This window comes from Boeremia exigua (assembly GCF_020726555.1).
Source record: "Boeremia exigua strain MPI-SDFR-AT-0100 chromosome Unknown C7974scaffold_12, whole genome shotgun sequence".
In the NCBI taxonomy this organism is placed as follows: domain Eukaryota; kingdom Fungi; phylum Ascomycota; class Dothideomycetes; order Pleosporales; family Didymellaceae; genus Boeremia; species Boeremia exigua.
The window spans coordinates 1242448-1257440 of record NW_025763529.1 but is presented as its reverse complement, the minus strand read 5'-3'; the positions used below and the strand labels follow the sequence as shown (position 1 = coordinate 1257440).

The window sequence follows — 14993 nt, the reverse complement described above, 5'->3', positions numbered from 1 at the left end:
TGCGCTCGAGGCCGCGCGCCGGGGTGCGCGTCGGCGCTCAAAGGCACTGCGTTCCCGGTCCCTGGGTCACAGCAGGTGGCTGGTGTTTCGAAACAGGGGCGCGGGGGCTGGGAAAAGGAATATGGTACCTGCGTGCGTGGAGCGAGGGGGACTGGGCGCGCGCGGTAGTACGGGGGATGTGGTGAGATGGTGGGTGGGGTTTGGGGACGGGGGTGGCGTGGTGGTGGTGGTGGTAAGCAGTGCAGTGGTGGAGGAGAGGGATCTGCGAGTGCCCACGAGCGGAGATGAGCACGGTGTCTAGTCCAGCTGTCCTGCCTGCGCGTGAGAAGTCTGTACTGTAGGCACCGGACGCCGCTGGAATAGCGTTTCGCATCCGCTGCCTACATGCAGCGCGAGAGACGAGTCCGCCATGGCCGCCGCAAAACAGTGGATCCTGTACGACCACGCCGCCAGCATCTCAACACGACGGCCGTAGCAACGGCCCACACATCCAAGCTCCCCAGATGCCTGTCCGTCAGGCGAGCCGCGCAGTAAGCCAGACGATCACCGCGGGCGGGGCCCCAGCCTCCGCGGGCGAGTCGCGAGCCACATAAACGACCTCGGAGCACTCTGCTGAGCGACATGCTGGCATTGCGTGCATGCACGCCGTCACCGCAAGAGGAGCTGTAACTCGGCTAGAGAAGCACAGCGAGCAGCGGGGAGGCGAGCAGGCACACGGAGGCAGCGCAGACGGATACTAGACTGCGTCCGGGGCGCAGATGTCAATCGGGAAGTTAACGCTGCGGGGGGCAGGGATGCTGCATATCAACAGCTTCAGCGTTCGTAGATCCCCTCGGGTCGAAAGCGGCCTGACGAGATGTGCCCGTCAATGCAGATGTGCATGTCACTCCGGGTGATTTGAGAAGCGGAGTGTAGATCGACTACTGCAACGCGGCACAGTAGGCCTGGAGATGCATATAGACGTTGCATGGATGGCTGTCGAAGCCGAGAAGGCTGTAGAAGCCGACGAGCTCTGGCTTTCGGGTAGCGTCATTGAGGGGCTCGTACCGACGACTCCAAACATGAGCGGGATGAAGTCCGGGGTACGTTAGATTACTGAACATTGCCAAAACGGAGAGAATTCCGTCGAATGATCGAAAGAGATGATTGGATTATTAGAATACAAAGCGCAGTTGAAACTTTATATCGCAATTGCCAAGCAAGCATATGTACTGAGCCACTTGCACTGCGGCAAACAATATGTGAACCTATGCCAACGCTCGCTATGGATGACGACATCTGCCTATCTGTGGTATTAGACAACGCAGAGAGGTATCAGAACAGTAAAGACGAGACAGAGCCGCTAACTATGCCCCTCGACGGAACCCACAAAGCCACTCGCGCTTTTCTGGTAAGGGAGCAAGGCGGTCATGCCGAAAAGGAGCAGTGGGCGAAAACACTGCTAGAGACACAAATGAAACAGTGTTGATAGCTGATTAACGCAGGCCAATGACGCTCTGCCGATTGTTAGTGAATGTTACGGGTCAGTATGTCGGAGCCAACGTACCATCTCAAGCGTCCAAACCCTTCGTATCCAGACCTTAAGCTTGCCTTCTACACCTCTGACGTTGTCAAGCTCTACACCTTCCCACCAGCATCGGCGCGCGGGTTTCCTCCAAAACAACAATAGCTTCTGGGCCATACCGACAGCGTTGCTGTTTGCGACATCGTTGCCCTTGATGTCAGTCCTGAGGCGCGCGAGAGCAATGCTGCAGATGACAGCCTTGTTGGGCTCTCCGGCACGGTGGCCCCAGTGATCATCGTGGTTGAAGCCGCTACGCTTGTCAATAATCATCATGAATTTTGCATGAGATAGCTTACCCTGCAGTCAGCATCTCAATCAGATGCTGTTCTGTAGTACCGGGCTCCTCACTTTTCCTGAGTCCTGAGAAGATACCCTCTTGCCTCAACAACGCCTCCCCTGCCGCGCGTTTGACCTCAATCATCTCTGGTTGGGCAATATCGCGATGCGGTGGGATAACATAGAAGTCAAGATCCTCGCGGAGAACAATGATGCCAGCGCGGTCTTGCAGCATGTCTCTTGCGGAACCATGCATGGGCTCAATGGGCACTGCCTCAGCGGCGTGATCGGAGGCGGCAGTCGGCGAGGGAGGCGACGCAGGTATGGTTTGGGCTACATCGCGGAAGAACTCGAGCATGTACTGGAGGGAGTTGGGGTCGTACTGCGAGGGATAAAGATTGTCAGATAAGTATATCGCGGGATTGGAGAGGTGGTACATGATCTTGGCTAGTGTGCCCATGGGGAGGTGGGGGGGAGGGGAGGGGTCGGGGTTACCCACGTCGACTGGATACACATCGCCATCATGGTACGAGTTCATATGGCCATCGGGAAGGAGACCATTGGGGAACAGGGAGAGGAGGACGAATTCGGGCAGAGTCAGGAGCTCATCGCGCGACAAGGTGAATCGTGTTCCTCTGCAAGGACTGTCAGCACATGGTACACATGGTGTTCAAAAAACAGTCACCTCAGCTCCAGAGTAATGTTCTCGTCCGAGCCTCCACCCAGCTGGTTGATCGGGGGCGCTGGGCCTGTCTGCGAGACCTGAGTGATGATACTCGCGGGACCTCCTGCTGAAGCCATAACGTAGGTGAACGAGTCGAGCGGGCTGGTTCCTTCTGTGTAGGGCGGCGGCGGTTCTCCGTCGTCGATATCCTTGCTGCTAGAGCTGCCTTTGGTGTCGCGCGGTAGGACGGCTTTGGTTGCTGCGACGGCGGCGGAGGAAGCAGAGTCGGTGAACGGAGGAGCCGGTGCAAATGCAGGCGGTGACTCGCTTGTGGGCTCGTTGGGCTTGATGCGCGCCTCAACGGAGTCCTCGGACGGGAAGAAGAGGGACGAGAAGGACGGGGGTAGTGGTGATTCGCCGGCGGTGGTCAAGACGGAAGCGTCCCTCGCGGGTGCTGTGACTGTGTACGGTGGACGAGGCGTGGTGCCGTCGCTGGGACTCGGGGACAAAAGAGTGGACACGGACAAGCCGTCTGACCTGGAAGGCTGCGTTCGCGACAAGGTGCCGGTGTGCTGTGTGTGTTGACGCAAATGAGGCCTCGAAGGGGCAAGGGCGCTAACCGCCGCGGGAGTCAGTTATCAATCGCGTGCGTGTGCTAATCACCGGGTGGCAGGGCGCATTGAGCGGCGACGCAGTCGAGAGAATTGCAAGCCGTTTCGAGGCGGACAGGAGGTGGTCGTCTCTGGGCGCGTGTCGTGAGGTAGGCATGGCCTGGAGCTTGCATGAGCGTCATTGGTTTGGGCCTAGCGCCACTGCTAATTACCTGTCGCGGGAGGCACCATGAGAGGTCACAGCACTATATCCAAGCTTCACAAAGAGCAATTGCCACTATAAGGACGCAGATTCGGGTCGACAAAGGATCGATTAATTCACATCGTGCCTGCTATGACCCGTTCCTCCCGTGCTCAGTGCTTTGCAACAACGCCGGACTCGTTGGCCTGTGCTGTGATTCGGCGCTTGTACGCCTGCACGGAGCCGTCAAAGTGCTCGATCGTGCCGTTATCACACACCCACAAGCTCTTGCATACGTTTTGCAGCATTGTGACATCGTGACTGACCATCAGCACACCGCCCTGGAACCTCTGCAGCGCCTCTGACAGTGCGTCCATGGCTTCGATGTCCAAGTGGTTAGAAGGCTCGTCCAGGACGAGAATATGTGGGTTGGTCAGAGCCAAGCACGCGAAAGCCACACGCGACTTCTGACCTCCAGACAGCAGCTCCATCTTCTGCAGACCTGTCATACCGGTGATACCGAATGCACCCAAATGACGACGGTACTCCTCGTCGGGCTTGCCCGGGTATTGCTTGGCCATGAACCCTACGGCACTGTTGTTCAGGTCCAGGGCATCCACGTGATGCTGCGCGAAGAAGCCTACTCGGAGTCGGGGGTTCTGCGAGATCAGACCAGCTGAAGGCTGCAAGGCACCAATAAGCAGCTTCAAAGCTGTCGTCTTGCCAGCACCGTTTGGACCAACGATTCCGATACGTGAATCGAGCTGCACATCGAGATCCACATTCTTCAGTAGAATCTTGTCCGGGCTGTAACCGAATGAGACGCCGCTCATCTGGATAATAGGAGGAGACAGCTTCTCCACTTCGGGGAACTTGAAGTGGACAGTGTACTCCGCTTCGGGCGCATGAAGGATCGGCATGCGCTCCAGCTTCTTGATTCGAGACTGAGCCTCCGAGGACTTGGCGGCATTGTATCTGAACTTGTCGATGAAAGCTTGCAGATGGGCACGTTCGCCCATCTGCTTCTCGTATTCGCGCTTTGCAGTCTTGCGTCGCTCTTCCTTGGTGGCATAGAAGGAATCGAAATTGCCACCCTTGTAGTAGTCGAGGCGCTCCGAGTGCTGGTGAATAATGTCGGTGGCAACTTCGTTGAGGAAAGCTCTGTCGTGAGATACAACCAGCACCGTGCTGGGGTAATCCTGAAGGTAGTTCGCCAAGAAGGTGATGGATGGGACGTCCAACATGTTAGACGGCTCGTCAAGCAACAACAGATCAGGCTCGCAGAACAAGGCTCGCGCCAATGCCAAACGCATTCTCCATCCACCAGAGAATGTCTTTGTGGCAAACTGTTGACGCTCTGTTGAGAAACCAAGACCAGCAAGGATACTGGCCGCCCTGGGCTCTGCCTTGTCAGATTCCATCTCCGCAAGCTTGGAATGAACATCACTAAGGGTAGTATCTAGGCCCTCGCGCTGCTTGTCAAGCCTTTCAGCATCTGCAGAGGTGTCTGCCAAAGATGCGCGCTCTGCTTCCAATACGTTAAGTTCCTGGGTAATCTTCTCTTGTTCCCTCAGAAGATGCTTTCGCCAGACGTCTGCATCCAAGACGGCTTGGAGGGCAGGCGTGTCATCACCAGTAATCTGAAACAGTGTCAGACCACAAACCCTGCATAATAAGCACGGCGTAGACTTACTTCTTGCTCCACGTGGAGAATAGAGATATGCGTGGGAATCGAAACTTCACGCCGAGCAAGGGCTCGGAGCAATGTAGATTTGCCAATACCATTCTGTCCAACCAGACCATATCGTCGACCGTAAGCCAATGTCAAGGAAGCATCTGTGAGAATGCGTAGACCCGGCATAGAGACATCAAAGCTATCAATCTTGATGTCTTTGCTCTTGTTCGAGGAATCAGAGCCCAGCTGCAGAGGGTTAACAGCCATGTAGAAGTCTTCATAGCTCTGTGCTTCGTTGGGGATATCAAGCAGTTTGGACGCTTCGTATTCGACGTTTTTGAACTCTTTACGGTCTTGCTTGGCACGAAGTTTACGCTCGGCCTTCTCAAGCTTCTTTCGATCAACCCTGGACTCTACCTTACGGGTGTTGGCTGACTCAAGATCAACAGTGCCGCCAGACAGACCCAAGGTCGCAGACATGTTCTTTGAGGAGCCCACGTGGACGGCCTGATCTAACCTCTTCGCTGAGGGGGCCATCTGGCGGCGTTCGCCATCAGAGCCATTCGCCGCATTCAGACGTGAGACGAACTTGTCAACAAGATTCGTAATAGTTGTCTCATTGTCCTTTGACAAATTGCCAGAAGCAGAGAGAAGCAGGGCAGCGACAGTAGCGGCAGCCTCCTCGAGCGGGGAAGGGGCGTTAGGATCCGAGTCGGAAGAGAATGAATTGGCAGCATGGGTCAGGTACCCCACCGAGTACTCTGACAAGATGGGGTCGATGCTAGGGATCTGGCTTCTGATTTCAGCCTCCATGGCTGTTGGCTGGCGTAGAGATACGAAAGTCCTTGTCCCACAGGCGAGTGCCGTCTGAAGTCAAAATCCCAACGGAGGCGCTGGCAGGGTCGGGGGGACACAACAGCACGTCTCGCTTTGTTCAGTCTGATGCCGGTGTATTGGCGGAGCGGGACAGTGTTTCTGCGTCGATATTGGTGCCACCGCAGGTCGTCCAGCTCTTTGGCAGTCTGTGAAGAAAGCCAAAGTGGCGTTGGCGGTAAAATCAGCGGTGGCCAATCGCGGGGCAGGCGCAAAGAGCAACGTCAAACCGCGGCGCTCGCGTTTTTCGCGCGAAGCCCACCGGACCTGCACGACCACCTGGGCAGTCTGGGTCACGCCTCTGGCTGCTAGTCAATCGCCGGCCAGGATTTCCCGGCTGCGCGCATCCTCTGCCGCGTCTCTGTGTTTCCGCTGGACATCATTGATCGTAGCGTAACCTCATGCGGGCTCTGAGCCGCTCGCCCAAGCAGCCGGCCTCCAGAAAGAATGATACCTGCCGTCGCCGCTCCCCCAGAATGATTGACACAGCGCCGCCTCCACTGTTGATCAGAGCGGGCAGGCCTATGACGGCCAGGCCAAGCCTAATTCACAACGTCGTTCACGACGCACCTGTGCCCTTGAGCTGCGTTCATGGCTTTTCGAGCAACAGCCGGCCACTCTCGTCGTGACATGTGCCATGGGAAGCTTGCCTCCAGCTGTGATTTTGCTGGGCTGAGGCGTCGCCGCGTCCCGCCATACCCTCAATTCCTGGTATCCTTGCTTGGCTGTCCCGTTCTCTAGTTCCCCATCCTAGGGCTGACGTGCTCTCTGTTTTGGCTGCTGAGGCTGCTTCCGGGGTGCCCTGGGCTAAGTGTGTCATTGGCGAGCCTCTGCATGCCGAAACAGCGATACCCACGAGGAATCATGCATTCGTGCCTTGATGTTCTCCATCCACATTCCTTCGGCCGCCTCCAGCGTCACACCGTCACGCTGAGTCCAGCACCAACCCACCGTTTGCCGGAATGGTCTTGGATGAAGTGGCCTGGTGCGCCGTGGCGGAGGCAGCTAAGGCACCATCTACCGGATTGCCACACTACCAGTGCAAGCCTACAGAAACCGGCTGATATGTACGTACATGAGCGCCGCAACGATACGATCAGCAAACAATCTCCACTCGCTTGCAGGGAACTGCTGCCGGACGTGCAGGCGGGCGCTCGCGAATCACTGCGCAGCGTTACAAGTGCCTGGGATGCCATCGTGGGTCCCAAAATAGTTGGCTCTTAGCAGCGCGAGGGGTGTTCTCCTCCGTGGACTGGCTGGCCCGCTGTACCAGCGTCTGCACAGCGTCCCTGAGCGTCGTTGACGTTACTCGGCGCTATCGCTAGCTGTCTGCGCTCGCACGTCGTAGTACCGCGCGCGCTGTAGAACGGCGGATCACGGCCTGAGATGCACGCAGATGCAGCGTGGACGGGTTGAACGGCGCTGCTTCCAGTAGCGGAGCTATGGCAACATGGACGGTGCTCAGCGAGGCATGAGGTCTGTGTCGACTCCGTGTTGTTTCGACATGCCGCTACCAGCCCATTTCATCGGCGACATCTCGCTAATCCCCAAGCGCGCTGGGTAACCCTGTCCGTCGATCCAGAGCAACAAGCAAGCAAGCCAGCGGATTTCTTCAGCCCTCAGTCCGCTCTCCCTCGAAGCTCCACCTCTCTGCTTCAGGCCGCTGCCGGGAGCACTTGCCGTCCCCTCGTCGCTTTGTTCTGTGATGCCGTCCTGTTTCCTGGCGTCTAATTGAGCTCTCCATTCCTTCCCCCGTATACCCGCTGTGCATCTGCGATCCATGGTTCACTGAGGCTTGACGTGCCAGAATGCTCGCGTCGTCCCAAGTGCTTCGCCGAGCGATTCTTCCCCGGCGGTGCGGTTTCTAACGAGAATGAAAACGGTTCCAACGGTAAATATCCCGCCATCTCTTCCGTCTGCAAGGCGCCGATGTTGCGTCTGCATGGCGACATGCACCCTCACCTAAGGCCCTTGCTTGTTTTGATATGTCTCGACGCCTCGTCTGCTTCTGAGCACGGCTGCTTGCCTGTTTCGCGCAACTATCTTCTGCGTCCGAGTCGCACTGAAGGCAATGACTGACGCATCTTCGTCCACACAGCTTTGTGCTACTGCCACTGTCGTTGGTGCATCTGCCGTCGGCCTGTCTTTTGGACGCGGCTCCCCCCTCGACCCCTCGAACTCGAACAAGAGGAAAGCCACCCCAGCACAAGAGCTGGGACACGGCTCGATGCCTACCACTACCCAAACCTCCTCTGCGACAACGACCACGGTCGCCCCCTTCAGTACCCCTATACCGTTCGCCCCTACATCACGCATCCCAATCGCGACTCGGCCCCAGGATGGTCGTCCCCAGAGACGGCCAATGATGAGAAGCATGACGAGCAGCGACGCGCACACGCGACCGCCAAGTTCTGTGATCAATGGCTTTGCCGCCAGTGAACACGGCGCAAACGAGTCGGACGTCGGCACCCACGTGTCGTCGAGAAGGGCCTCGTGGGTGAAGCGCCTCTCGGCCATCTCAGTCTCGCAACACTCGAGTAAAAACCCCAGCCCTGCGCAATTGTCTCCGGCCGTGTCGTGCTCGAATGGTTCTGTAGCTTTGTCTCACGACGGCGCAACTGTGCCGATGACGGGCAGGCCCCAGCTACCACCAAACAAGCTCGTCAAACGGACCTCGTCAGCGCGTGCGCCGCGTGACATACAGTCTGCCCACGGTTCTGGTTCCGTTCGTCCCTCGTTTCGCCGCCCTGCAACCAGCCATCAACGGTCTGCGACCCTGCAGAACTTCCGCTCCTTGCTGCCGGTGACAAGAGAGTCGCCATCGCTGGACCTTAAGCCATCTTCGGCGAGCACTGATAGTGAGGCGGAGTACACGCATTTCTTCACCGCGACATCGTTTCGAGGCAGAAGACTGTCAAAGCGCTTCCAGTCCAACCCAACAAAGTTCAAGCGCATCTTTCCAGACGAGAAGCATCGACCTACGTTGGTTCTGGCAAGAGCGGTCACGGCTGCCGAGGAGCTGGAAGACACGGCAAGCGAAGCAGGTGAAAGCGTGTTTTACGTGAGCAGGCCAGGCACCCCACTGAGCTACACAGCGGCTGTCGCAGCACCCGCTCCGTACTTCACCGAGAACACACACACACGCCCCGATACTGCTGTGTCTTCTACTGCTGTTTCTGGGGATGCCTCGGGGCGCAGGCGCTCTTTCTCTCTTGCTGACCTCCTCCCCACTGGATTAAGTGCCAAGAAACAGCGGCTCGCCAAACAACCTGGTATGAAACTCACCCGTGGGTCAAGCCAGCGCATCCGATCTGATCCCGTAATACCAACGATGGGCAAGCGCTCCAATGCCGCGTCCGCCGATCTGCCAGCGCGACGCAATTTGACAGACCCGGCGCCTCCCAGACGTGACATTTTCGCGTCTCCCGAGTTAAGTGAACCCAACTTTAATCGCGATGGGGCGATTGGAGGCTCCCCAATGTCGCCAATGTCCGCGCTACCGCCGCTCCGTCGCGCGATGACAGTCCCTGGAAACAGGTTGGCGTCAATGCCTCAGCTAGAGGCTATTGCCTCAGCCGCGCCAGCCACCAATCAGACCCCACCATCGCCCTCGGCCTTAGCGCAAGCGGGCGTTCGCCCGTCGCGTCATTCCACGGCTCCCTCTGAACAAGCTTCAACATTGGTCGGCTCTTCCGATATTGAGGTTCGCGAAGACGACGCTGATCTTCGAAGCGAAACTCTTTATGATTCGCTGCGCACCGGCGCAACTAGGAGTGTGTCTGGCGGTGCTCGAGGACCTCGCATTGAGACCATATTTGACGAGTCTCCCCCTGCCAAGCTCAGAGTTACAGCCCTTCGCGACTTGCTACCCTCGGGTACCTTCAAAGACGACTTCACAAATGGTTCTTCTGACGAACGCAGCATTGCCCAGGACGATGAAAGCTTCGCGACTCCAGTGCGCACCACAGAACGACCAGAGCACCACCTTCAGGAAGCTGCCAGCTTTTCGCGACCGTCCAGCACATCTGCTTTTCCTAGCCTGATGCCAACGTCGCCCCCGAGCATGCCCAAGCCGCTGTCTCTTGGGACGCTCGAATGGGATTCTACAGTGGGCGACGACGACAGGAGTAGTAGGTGGTCACTAGATGAACAGGAAAGTGAAGACCCTTGGGTTGACCATCCACCAGTCAGCCACCTCGCAACACCAATCACCCTGCGGCGCTCCAACCCGCGCTTCCTTGCTTCGCTTCCAAACTCGAAGCCATCGACTCCACAACTCGCCGCGCATGATCACATCGATCGCGATGCTCGCAGCAGCATTTTCGATTGGTCCGAACAGCAGCCTGCCGATAAGAGTTCGGGCAATCGTACACCGCCACGTCCTCGAACCGTTCACGGCAAGAAGGATGCGAATCGAAGAGACAGTCGATCAGTTGGTAGGCGTGTTCCAAGCGGGTTGCATGCACGTAGCCAGAGTGTGCCTGTGGTTCCAGATGTGGTAGGTAAGCGTAACACGGTTGTCACGAACAAGTTTGGCACCTGGGGTATTGGCAGCAAAGGTGTCACAGAAGACTGGAACGACGACTTTGATTTCTCCGAACTCCCCGAGGAACCCACCCCCAAGACCGTAGCCGGATCGCAACGCATCGACAGCGGTTCAGCCATGGTTGTGCCTAAGAGCATACAAGAGCAGCAGAACAACGTGCTGGCAAATATCAGTCTCTTGCGCGAATGGGGCCTTCTCATCGAAGAACTCAAGGAGCACAGAATTCGTGCTATTTCGCTTGGTATTGTCGAAGGGCCGCACATTGGAGTGTGGGAGGAGGTCGATGCTATGATTGATCTTGCTGATCAAGAAGCGGAACCCGAAGAGTTGCCGGCATCTCCCCCTTCCTCGCCAGAGTTCGACGATGATGGCTTCGACGAGATTTCTACAAGTCCAAACGTGAGTCGCGGAAGGCGCAAATCGGGGTCACCGAACGACGAACTCAGCAAGCCACAAACCGTGCGCCCCAGGAAATCCATCCTACCGCCAAACGACCGAATCTTTGGGCCCCACACTTCTCCGGTACCACCGAAGCCGAAATACGAAGCGCCAGCCACACCTGAATCAAGACCTATTGTTACGCGCCCTCGCAAAGACTCGGAGGCCAAAGCACGTTCGGTCATCGAAGCACTGCAGTCCAGGAAAGGTGTTTTCGAATCTCCCGCAAATGCACCTCCTACACCGTCGCCCAAGAAAGTACCCTTCGACACCGCGACACTGCGACGCATTGTTCCCTATGTCAGCACACTGACACGCAAAGTCAAGGATAGTATCAGGGATGCAGAGGGTCTCTATTACAGTCCAAACACAAGCCCACACCACGAAGAGCCTCCGTTTGCTATGAGCCCTTTCCAACAAGACGCGGAGCTCGCATCGCACATGAAACTAATGACAGTAATGTAAAGTCACAGTCTTCGATGATGTTACGGTTTTACGAGCATACTGGCTATACGCCCAGCACCGCTTGATAAACGACGGACCTAGATCGCAAATCACGATCAGCGATACCGTTCATGCGGAAGCAAAAGATTTCTTCCAGATATTTTCCACCTTTGGATCAGAGCGTTCGAGCGATTTCGAATCCACCATGGATTCAACACCTGTAATTTTTATGTCACTATTGGCTACAGACTCCTGGCCAGCGTTTTGCATTTGGAGCGAAGCCGCATATTCCCTATTTCTCTTTTGCATAGGATGCAGCATATCCTGGGATACACAAGGACGAAGAGCACGGAGCGCTTGTGAATCAAGAGTATGGTCGGCATTTTGAGTGAAGCAGATCTTCTTGCTGGTCACACGGGAGCATATTAACAGGGCTTCAGCAGGATTGGCCCGGGGAAACCTTGCTGCGCATCTCGCGAGCAGCTTTATTCTGCCCTCACGGAGTTTGAAGGATCATGTACAAAAGCGGACTGGGTTTCTGTTTCTGTCTTGCTCTTCTCAAGTTGGGTTGAATCACCGCAAGTGCCTCGGAATCTGTATCGATATTCGACGGCCGACATCTGTCTTGCAAAACCTGAATACACAACATTAAACATGTCTTACCCGCTATCCCTTGGCTTTCTCGTGATAATCCTAGGTAGTCTCCGCACTGACACGGCCGGAGCAGGAAGGCAAGGATTCCTGCGACAGACCACACCTACTACTATTAACCGTGCACATATAGTAATGCACACGTCAGAATTGCGTGAATCTGTGACTGGCTGAACTCGAAGCCGATTAACTCAGAATAAGCAAGGCCATCCACGTCTCCACTCAGTACATTTCAACAGTTCTTAGTGACTCTCGCTGGCTTCAATCAGCTGTGTCAATCCTCGTGCTTGCTATCTTACCATGCGCTAGCTGTGGCGTTGACGGCATCTGCTAGATCTGCTAGCCTAAAGCCATCAGATCATTTGTCTGGCACCGGCGCGCAAAGGTACCATAGAGTAAGCGACTGGTCGACTCTAGCTTATCGTGAGATCCCAAATGCACAAAAGTAAACCATGGATCACCTTTGCCGTAATTTCCGCGATATGAAAGCGGTCGCGATCTCACGTTAACGAGCAAGGTTGCTGTTTGTTTTGCGATCCTGGCGGCAATAAACAAATGACCTTTCCCAGCCACATTGCCGACGCTACCTCGCGCCGGCTCTTTTCGCTGCAAACTACTCCCCACTTGCATATACCTGTTTCCACAGATCCCACCTTGATTCTTAGTTCTCGGTTGTCCGTTATGGGAATTTGAAGCTCGTTTGCGGCCTGGCAGCTTCGCCTCTCGGCGGATAGTTACTATCCGTTGAAAGAGACCCCGCAACCCTCCCGTCCCTCGGTCTCGGCACGTCACCGAGCGGCGGGCGCGCCAGTCATAACGAACAAGTCATGTAGACCATGAGACCAGTGACTCCCGCCCCGTCGTCTATGTGCTACATGCCTCTGTCTCAGCTGTAAAGGATTGACAAGCCCGCTGACCCATATTGTCACCTTCTACATGATGACGTTCGGCCGTCTTGGAAGCCAAGCAGCTAGGTACCTACCGCACTGGGAATGGATGCCAGGACGAAATCTATAGCACTCAGGAATTGCCACTGAGGGGTACAAATCGGTTGCATTCCTTTCAAATATCAAACGATCTGACTGCCTTTGACAAATGACCTCTCATTGTCTGACTCTCAGCGACCGAACGATCTGACCCGTTCCGTGGGCCGTACCTGCATAGTCCCACTTCGTACCCCGTCGCCTCTCACGTCAGCCTTACTGTCCCGCTCCTAGATCGTACCTCAATTCTGCAAGATGGCATTGAGGCGTCTAGCAACCCTGTTTTCGGTCGCCTACACCGCCAGTGCGCAGTCTACTGCACCCAGTGCCTGCTCGAGCACTATTGCTCCACAGAATGCGGCTCCCTCAGTGGCGCCAGGATTCCGTGTCGAGGTCGTCGCTAACAATCTGCGCCGCCCCCGGAGTATCCACTTTGATTCGGAAGGTGGTTTGTTGGTGGTAGAGCAAAGCCAAGGAATCAAGAGAATCAGATTGACTGGCGATGGGAGTTGTGTCCGGCAAGACGGCGAGGCTCAGAACGTGACTGTCAACACGAATGTGAGTTTAGATCTGCTTGCCCGTACAAGTCTTGTCACATGCAAGGGATTGACGATTGTCAGCTGAACCATGGCCTCGCTCTTTCCGAAGACGGCCAAACGCTCTACGCATCGTCGCGAAGTGCTGTCTTCGCATGGGACTATGATGCCGCTCAAGGCCAAACGACATCTGATTCTCGCGAAGTCATAGGTGACTTTGGACCTACAGATGGTCACGTGTCGCGCACACTTATGATGAGCCAAAAAGTCCCTGGCATGCTGCTGGTTAGTAGAGGTAGTGGACCCAACGTTGATCTTCGTGCTCTTGACAAGTCCACGGCAATCTCCACAATCAAAGCTTTCAACGTTACCAACGCCACCTCGGAAAGCTACAGCTACATCAACGACGGCCTGCTGCTTGGATGGGGCCTCAGAAACAGCGTTGGTGTTGGCGAGGAGCCAGTGAACGGCGGCATTTATTCAGTCGAGAACAGCGTCGACAATTTCCAGCGAGGTGATGTACTAATCAACGAAAACAATCCTGGAGAAGAGATGAACTTCCATGGGTATCTTAATGGAACCCAGTACGCGCTGCAAGGTAGTAACTACGGCTACCCAACGTGCTACGCAGCTTGGAATGTATCTGAGATTCCAGATAACGAAGGTATCAGTGTCGGTTCACAATTTGCCATTGGCAATCAGAATGAAACCGTCAATGACGAGAACTGTCGGGGCGAGCACACCGCTCCGGCGGTGACCTTCCAGGCTCACATGGCTCCTCTCGACATCAAGTTCAACACTAATGGTACTGGTGCGTGGGTAACATTCCACGGATCATGGTGAGCTTCCATCTGTGACATGTGCAAGACTATCACTGATTTTTTAGGAATCGCGAGAACCCCATCGGCTACAAAGTCAGCTTTATTGAGTTCGACGGCAATGGTTCGCCGACTGCAGGACCAAATAGCACTACTGCAGCAATTGACATCGTCTCCAACCCGGATCTGTCGCAGTGCGCCAGCAACTGTTTCCGCCCTGCAGGTTTGGCTTGGGATAGTCAAGGACGCTTGTTCTTCACCAGCGATGCGACTGGAGAAATATATGTCATCACCAGAGAAGATGGTAGTGGTGTCAACAGCGTCGGCCAGGTAGGTACCCAAACCAACAATACGAACCCGGCCACTGAAACTTCGGCAGCTGCGTCAGTAAACAGCTGCCAAGACGCAGGTCTGTTCATTGTCAGCGCTTTAGCTTTGATTTTGGCGCTGTAGTTGCTCTTCAGTACGCGTGCAAAGACTGCCACAAAAAGCATCTCAGCTTCGGACGCGATTATATTCGTAGGTGCGATTCATTAGTTCATGTCACGTTCGCTCCGCGAATTAATTGTTTCATATCTGTCCACAGGAAGGTACAAACGCGCGTGACGAAGGTGCAGCACGTTGTGGGAGTTGCCCGTTTGCACTGGATTAGCCAATCTCTCCTTCGTTACTGCACACTCCTTGAACGCTAGCCAGATTACAACACTTTGGTTCTTGACCTTACACACTCTGT

The 14993-nt window shown here is 55.7% G+C and overlaps 3 protein-coding genes across 3 annotated transcripts; 2 read left to right on the top strand and 1 right to left on the bottom strand.

Annotated features, from left to right (window-relative positions):
• Nucleotides 1-1475: 1475 nt before the first annotated feature.
• C7974DRAFT_437126 (P-loop containing nucleoside triphosphate hydrolase protein) lies at nt 1476-5784 on the bottom strand (the record flags this gene model as incomplete). Its single annotated transcript, XM_046145167.1, has 6 exons — nt 1476-1496; nt 1547-1814; nt 1861-2475; nt 2526-3049; nt 3485-4936; nt 4990-5784. 6 exons carry the CDS (start codon nt 5782-5784, stop codon nt 1476-1478), a joined length of 3675 nt encoding a protein of 1224 aa, XP_045992902.1.
• A 1659-nt stretch (nt 5785-7443) lies between these two features.
• On the top strand, nt 7444-11347 carry C7974DRAFT_61975 (uncharacterized protein). The gene is made up of 3 exons (XM_046146975.1): nt 7444-7735; nt 7943-9974; nt 10032-11347. Exons 1-3 carry the CDS (start codon nt 7718-7720, stop codon nt 11291-11293), a joined length of 3312 nt encoding a protein of 1103 aa, XP_045992901.1. The 5' UTR covers nt 7444-7717; the 3' UTR covers nt 11294-11347.
• Nucleotides 11348-13161: 1814 nt separating this feature from the next.
• C7974DRAFT_417452 (soluble quino protein glucose/sorbosone dehydrogenase) lies at nt 13162-14651 on the top strand (the record flags this gene model as incomplete). The annotated part of the gene is made up of 4 exons (XM_046144076.1): nt 13162-13464; nt 13527-14281; nt 14329-14590; nt 14640-14651. The coding sequence occupies 4 exons, from the start codon at nt 13162-13164 to the stop codon at nt 14649-14651; spliced, it is 1332 nt and encodes a 443-aa protein (XP_045992900.1).
• Between the last annotated feature and the right edge of the window lie 342 nt (nt 14652-14993).

Excerpts from the sequence above, each read along its gene's own strand:
- C7974DRAFT_61975 (XM_046146975.1), top strand. Across the intron at positions 9,975-10,031 it reads GGGCGACGACGACAGGAGTA|TCAGCCACCTCGCAACACCA; the intron begins GTAGGTGGTCAC and ends ACCATCCACCAG.